The sequence below is a fragment of the Montipora foliosa genome, chromosome 13 (genome assembly GCF_036669935.1).
Source record: "Montipora foliosa isolate CH-2021 chromosome 13, ASM3666993v2, whole genome shotgun sequence".
Taxonomy (NCBI): domain Eukaryota; kingdom Metazoa; phylum Cnidaria; class Anthozoa; order Scleractinia; family Acroporidae; genus Montipora; species Montipora foliosa.
In genome coordinates this window covers 21146567-21154066 of record NC_090881.1, presented here as the reverse complement: position 1 = coordinate 21154066, position 7500 = coordinate 21146567, and the positions used below count along the sequence as shown (strand labels likewise).

General features: G+C 40.9%; 1 protein-coding gene across 1 annotated transcript in view; it reads left to right on the top strand.

Moving 5' to 3' along the window:
- Positions 1–7500, top strand: part of LOC137981826 (amiloride-sensitive sodium channel subunit alpha-like) — a 17094-nt gene that overhangs the window by 841 nt on the left and 8753 nt on the right. The window contains exons 2-4 of the mRNA XM_068828871.1: positions 5558–5678; positions 6025–6244; positions 6742–6872. Of these exons, the coding sequence (XP_068684972.1) occupies positions 5558–5678; positions 6025–6244; positions 6742–6872 (472 nt within the window). The remainder of the gene's footprint in view (positions 1–5557; positions 5679–6024; positions 6245–6741; positions 6873–7500) is intronic.

Sequence of the window (7500 nt, the reverse complement as noted above, 5' to 3'; positions counted from 1 at the left end):
CTGCAACACCTCTACACTTGCCACAACAACAAAAAAATAAACTCGTTTTGTAGAGTCCAGTGATAGTGACATTAACAAGCTGGTCGCAAATGGTGTTCTGGAAATCACAAAAAAGTCAAGAAAATATGCTGTCAACTGAACGTCTTTGAAGATGAAGAAAGTTACGAGTGAAATTTCAGATTTAGTCCTAAGCAAACCTGTATACTGATTCATTTTATAAAACAGCGAATTAATACACTGTTTAGCAAAAAAAGATAACCAACTGTTCTTATCCAACTTAAGCACGGAAGAAATTTCACATTTGTCCTTGAAGCTTCGCTTCGCGGCCAAATATCTCTCAAAAATTTAGCTTTATCAACGGAGTTGATAATGTAAATTGGCCACCGTACAGCGATTCTAAAAGCTGACGTTTCGAGCGTTAGCCCTTCGTCAGAGCGAATCGAGGGATTATGGGTTACGTGTAGTTTTTATAGTAGAGTAGGAGCTACGCTATTGATGGTAACATGGCAACGTGAAAAATAGGAATATATTAGTTAAATGAAAAGCGTTCGTTAATACCGTGAGGATTAAGGGTGCCGATTTGAAAGATGAATTTTTGTTCCAGATTCTTGCGGCTTTCCGTCGTACCTAGATGTAGGGAAAGGCCGCAGATAGCCATGTGTTTTTTGGAGTGGTTAGGCAGATTAAAATGGCGAGCGACTGGCTTAGATACATCCTTGTCATTCTTCTCAACATCGCGAAGGTGTTCGCGGAATCGGTCACCTAGTCGTCTACCTGTCTCACCAATGTATAATTTATTGCATAACGTACAGGTTATGCAATAAATGACATTTGAGGAGGTACATGTGAAACGATCGGTGATCTTAACAGATCGCTTAGGTCCCGATATCTTGCTAGTGTTAACAAGTTTTGCATCGTGAGCGCGCGCATTTGAAAGTGCCGGGTTGCTCGTTAGTTTTGAGCGTGCTTCTAACTAAAAAGTTGCCTACGTTTTTGTCGCGTTTGAATGAAATAAGTGGAGGTTGCGAAAAGATTCTACCAGTCTCGGGATCATTTTGGAGTAATTTAAAATTACTAAAAATGATGCTTTTGACTGCGTGATTATGAGGATGGAAAGTGAGGGTGAATGGAATTCTGTCATTCTTATCTTTTTGTGACGTTTGTAGTGATGACTGTCTATCAAATTGTTGGGCGCGATGATGACCCGCTTTGACCACAGAGACAGGATAGCCACGTTTCTCGAAGAACTGGCACATCTCCTCTGATTTGCTGGAAAAATCGGAGTCATCACTACATAGACGTCGAAGTCTAAGAAATTGAGAATAAGGAATGGAGTTCTTGACATGTGATGGATGTGACGATGAATACAACAAATAACTGTGTGAATCAGTAGGTTTGTAGTGAACACTAGTACATAGCACGTTGCCTCTAATAGAAACTTTGATATCTAGGAAAGCCAATGAAGTTTCCGAAATTTCCCAGGTATATTTAAGAGCCGGATGAAAAGAGTTGACGGAGGTTATAAATTGATCGAGTTCTTCTCTGCTGGATGAAATAGCGCCGATGCAGTCGTCGATGTAGCGGCCGTGGAGTTCTGGTTTGGGGCCGTTGTACTGATTAAAAAATTGGTGTTCAACATATCCTACAAAAAGATTGGCATAGCTAGGTCCCATTCTTGTGCCCATCGCTACACCATTAATTTGTTTGTAATAGTTGCCGGCGAATGAAAAACAGTTAAGCGTTAAAACGAGTTCGGCAAGGCGGAGGAGCGTTTCCGAGCTAGGTTCTTTGACAGTGCGTTGATCGAAAAAGTGTTTAAGTGCTTGAAGACCTTCGCTATTAGGAATGACTGTGTATAGAGATGTAATGTCCATGGTGAAAATAAGTTTGTCTTGGCCGGAGAAATTGAAATCGCGGAAAATTTGTAGTGCGTGTGTACTGTCTTTAATGTATGATGGCAAAGATTTGACGATAGGCGTCATAATCCTGTCTAAGTAGCTAGAAATGAGTTCGGTGGGGCAACTACAGGCAGAAACAATAGGGCGACCTGGGTTGTTGAGTTTGTGAATTTTAGGCAAGAAGTAAATGCACGAAGTTCTAGGGGTGTTGATGATGAGATTAGTGGCAGTGTCCGGTAATTCTTGATTAACTATAAGATTTTGAATGGTGTCTTTGACAAGTTTTTGATTTTTGGAAGTGAGATCTTTAGGGATTTTGGCATAAAACGAGGTATCCGAAAGTTGCCGCAAAGCTTCTTTTTGGTAAAGGTCGGACCGCCAAACAACTACCGCGCCGCCTTTGTCGGCCGATTTGACAACTATGTCGTTGCGTTTACTAAGATTTTTAAGCGCCGCCCACTCTTCCGAGGAAAGGTTGGAAAATTTAGTGTTGCGATTGAATTTAAGTTTGTGAATGTCGTGACGGCATTTTTTGGTGAAAAAATCTAAAGCGGCAAATTGTCCCTCTGGGGGAGTCCATTTGGATATGCGAACTAGAAGTGTTTCAAAAATATCTTTATTAGAAATGTCCGAATCATCCTCTTTGTCGTGAAAAAAGGCTTAGTAAACGCAACGACATAGTTGTCAAATCGGCCGACAAAGGCGGCGCGGTAGTTGTTTGGCGGTCCGACCTTTACCAAAAAGAAGCTTTGCGGCAACTTTCGGATACCTCGTTTTATGCCAAAATCCCTAAAGATCTCACTTCCAAAAATCAAAAACTTGTCAAAGACACCATTCAAAATCTTATAGTTAATCAAGAATTACCGGACACTGCCACTAATCGCATCATCAACACCCCTAGAACTTCGTGCATTTACTTCTTGCCTAAAATTCACAAACCCAACAACCCAGGTCGCCCTATTGTTTCTGCCTGTAGTTGCCCCACCGAACTCATTTCTAGCTACTTAGACAGGATTATGACGCCTATCGTCAAATCTTTGCCATCATACATTAAAGACAGTACACACGCACTACAAATTTTCCGCGATTTCAATTTCTCCGGCCAAGACAAACTTATTTTCACCATGGACATTACATCTCTATACACAGTCATTCCTAATAGCGAAGGTCTTCAAGCACTTAAACACTTTTTCGATCAACGCACTGTCAAAGAACCCAGCTCGGAAACGCTCCTCCGCCTTGCCGAACTCGTTTTAACGCTTAACTGTTTTTCATTCGCCGGCAACTATTACAAACAAATTAATGGTGTAGCGATGGGCACAAGAATGGGACCTAGCTATGCCAATCTTTTTGTAGGATATGAAGGGGTAGTTTCTAAAGAAACTGTGGTGCTGCGTCGGTGGGGAAGTAGTATACAAAAATTTGGTTTTATCAACGGAGTTGATAATGTAAATTTGCCACCGTACAGAGATTCTAAAAGCTGACGTTTCGAGCGTTAGCCCTTCGTCAGAGCGAATCCAATTCGTCAGGGCCCTTCAGAGCCCTTCGTCAGAGCGAATCCAATTCGTCGATTCGCTCTGACGAAGGGCTAACGCTCGAAACGTCAGCTTTTAGAATCTCTGTACGGTGGCAAATTTACATTATCAACTCCGTTGATAAAACCAAATTTTTGTAGGATATGTTGAACACCAATTTTTTAATCAGTACAACGGCCCCAAACCAGAACTCCACGGCCGCTACATCGACGACTGCATCGGCGCTATTTCATCCAGCAGAGAAGAACTCGATCAATTTATAACCTCCGTCAACTCTTTTCATCCGGCTCTTAAATATACCTGGGAAATTTCGGAAACTTCATTAGCTTTCCTAGATATCAAAGTTTCTATTAGAGGCAACGTGCTATGTACTAGTGTGCACTACAAACCTACTGATTCACACAGTTATTTGTTGTACTCATCGTCACATCCATCACATGTCAAGAACTCCATTCCTTATTCTCAATTTCTTAGACTTCGACGTCTATGTAGTGATGACTCCGATTTTTCCAGCAAATCAGAGGAGATGTGCCAGTTCTTCGAGAAACGTGGCTATCCTGTCTCTGTGGTCAAAGCGGGTCATCATCGCGCCCAACAATTTGATCGACAGTCATCACTACAAACGTCAAAAAAAGATAAGAATGACAGAATTCCATTCACCCTCACTTTCCATCCTCATAATCACGCAGTCAAAAGCATCATTCTTAGTAATTTTAAATTACTCCAAAATGATCCCGAGACTGGTAGAATCTTTTCGCAACCTCCACTTATTTCATTCAAACGCGACAAAAACGTAGGCAACTTTTTAGTTAGAAGCGCGCTCAAAACTAACGAGCAACCCGGCACTTTCAAATGCGCGCGCTCACGATGCAAAACTTGTCTTTTCATTGTTAACACTAGCAAGATATCGGGACCTAAGCGATCTGTTAAGATCACCGATCGTTTCACATGTACCTCCTCAAATGTCATTTATTGCATAACCTGTACGTTATGCAATAAATTATACATTGGTGAGACAGGTAGACGACTAGGTGACCGATTCCGCGAACACCTTCGCGATGTTGAGAAGAATGACAAGGATGTATCTAAGCCAGTCGCTCGCCATTTTAATCTGCCTAACCACTCCAAAAAACACATGGCTATCTGCGGCCTTTCCCTACATCTAGGTACGACGGAAAGCCGCAAGAATCTGGAACAAAAATTCATCTTTCAAATCGGCACCCTTAATCCTCACGGTATTAACGAACGCTTTTCATTTAACTAATATATTCCTATTTTTCACGTTGCCATGTTACCATCAATAGCGTAGCTCCTACTCTACTATAAAAACTACACGTAACCCATAATCCCTCGATTCGCTCTGACGAAGGGCTAACGCTCGAAACGTCAGCTTTTAGAATCGCTGTACGGTGGCCAATTTACATTATCAACTCCGTTGATAAAACCAAATTTTTGTATACTACTTCCCCACCGACGCAGCACCACAGTTTCTTTAGAAACTACCCCTTCATTCAAATATCTCTCAGCCGCGGAGATTACTAGCCGACATAAGCAGCAGCCTGGTACATCGGCTGGCCTACTAAATAACGTAGTTTATTAAGTAATTTGTCGTAATTTGTAACGGGAGAAAATCACATGTCGGTCTCAAGTTTTGGATACAACAATCGCATAATTATCTCCAAGATGGTCATAGCGACGAACACAATATTTCATCTTTCCGGTTGATTAGTGATTTTCCTGCGTATGCGTAAGATTTCATTTTTTACTCGTTTTCTTTAATTCTTCAGACATACACATTATTCCAAATTAAATGGTTCAGTTATTTTTATACTATTTTGTTTTAAATCAACTTATTAACCCCGTCGTTCAAGGTAAAATATTCACATGAATGGTGAGCTCAGAAACGTGGCATCAAGGTCTCATTTGAATAAAAGATCTCTGGTTTGATGCTTTTCTACGGTTTACTCTGCTCTTCTGTGGAATCTCAGGATTCTTGCACTCTCGAACCCAGAGCTTTTCTCTTTTGCGCATGTCTGAGACGCTCTGGTAACGACATAGACCACTTTCATAAATGGCGACCTACTTTATAGTCCTTTGTCTTTAAAATGTTTTGTTTATCAACAGGAAGCTTTCTTCCCTACTGTAGTGGTCTGTAACCAAAACCCTGTTAGAAAAGACAAAATACCTCCTGACTACTTCAAATCGATAAAAGAAGAGATTCGTAGACTGTTCGGCGTCCAGAACGGTGAGAATGAACGGCTTAGTGACTAGATGATTTCAGTGTTGCATTGCGCAAGGCAACTGCGCATAATTTCCCATGGCCGCGTTACCGCGGCCAGGAGCGCAAGCCACGACGATTCGGGTAAATCTTAATTTTTTGTATCAAATCTTTGGAGAGGTTGAGATGAAATGAAGATTTTCTCGAAGTGTATTTGTCGAGCAGTGCATCCTCCTCCTCGCGCGTAGAGGAATTTGCATTCGCATGCGCTTGTGTTTCCTTCTTGTTACTTTAGCCCCCTTACAGGAACATTTTGTTTTTCCCAATTTTTATGAAAATGTTAGTTTTAGTGGCTTTATTTATGCAATTTTAGAGTTTCCAAGCCTGGTTTCAGAGGAATCATGGGAAGATCTCTCAGGCGCAAGTAAAGACTCGGAATTCGTTGACGCAGAACGGGAAATGGAAATCGAATATCTTTTTGAAGATATGCTCATAGGGAAACTATCAGCGGAGAACTACACCACATTACACGATATGGGGGAACAATTTAACGACTTTGTGTTTGATTGTAACTTCAGAGGGAAGGATTGTAGGTAAGGTTCTTCTTTTCTTAATTCTATTAAGCTTGTGATGGTACGTTTGACGGTAACCCATGGTTGCCATCGCGGCGATTACAATAGGGAGTTTAACGTTGGCTTAAGATACCTTATTAACATGTTTTCTTTTATGTTACACTGTAAATCAGAATGGTCATTTGTCAAAACTTAGCGCAACAGAGGCTTCCTACAAAGTGCAACTGGGTCTGTAGATAGAGGTAAAATGGGGGAGGTGACACTATTTGGAGTTGTTCAACCATGCACCGCCCTAAGCACCATGGGAACGCGGTCGAGAACTGTTTAGCAACAATCTTTTGTCCACTTTCACAAGGCTTGTAGATACGTTCTCGTGACAAAGATGTAACGATATTATGTAAAATACGAATATTTGAAGCTTTAAATACGATGGTGTAGAATTTCGATACCCACCATCTTTTAAATCAAGAAAGAAGGTATTAAATAACTTGAAATGTGAAACGGTTTTATCACTACAGGAACTATTCCAAATTCTGGACTCGCTTCTGGGACTATCGCTATGGTAACTGTTATCAGTTCAACAGTGGCTGGAGTGAAGATGGTGGAAAACGACCAATTCTTAAAACACGTAACACCGGACATTTGGGAGGTATTTCATATTCACAAGATAATCTGTTTTTTTTAAGAGAAAAAAGGTCTTGGCGCATTGAAAAAAAAGTGGTTTTTTAAGTCGTACTTTCAGTGCTTCTATGATTCAGTATAGTTTTGTGTATTGTGTGTAACTTCACACTATTATATGAGTTAGCCACAGAGGATTTTTCGTTCGGTTTTATCTTCAACTAAGTTTATTGGATCCTCGGTCGACTCTATAATTCTTGACGGTACACAGGAAAGAGAGATATGGTGAGCCTTTTACTCACTCCGTTAGATTCTATTGAAAACTGATTTTCCTTTCTGCCTGCCTTCATCTAATCAACATCTTGTTTGCCATTGAAAGAGCCAAAGTTGAGAATTAGTCTTAGCCGCAGCCTTAAATTCTGGTCGCCAGTAGTGACGCATGCGCAAGCACAAGCAACATGCACAGACACACTAACCTTTCGTCAATGAGTGTCTTTTGCCCGAACAAAAAAGTACTTATGGTCACTGCGCATGTTGCATATGCTTATGATTGCCTCGGGGCAGAAGCACATGACTACTGAGGAGTGCACAATTAACTTCATTGTACAGTCGTATTTGTTTTGCTTTACGGCTAATCACAAGTCTTGCATTAGAAATTA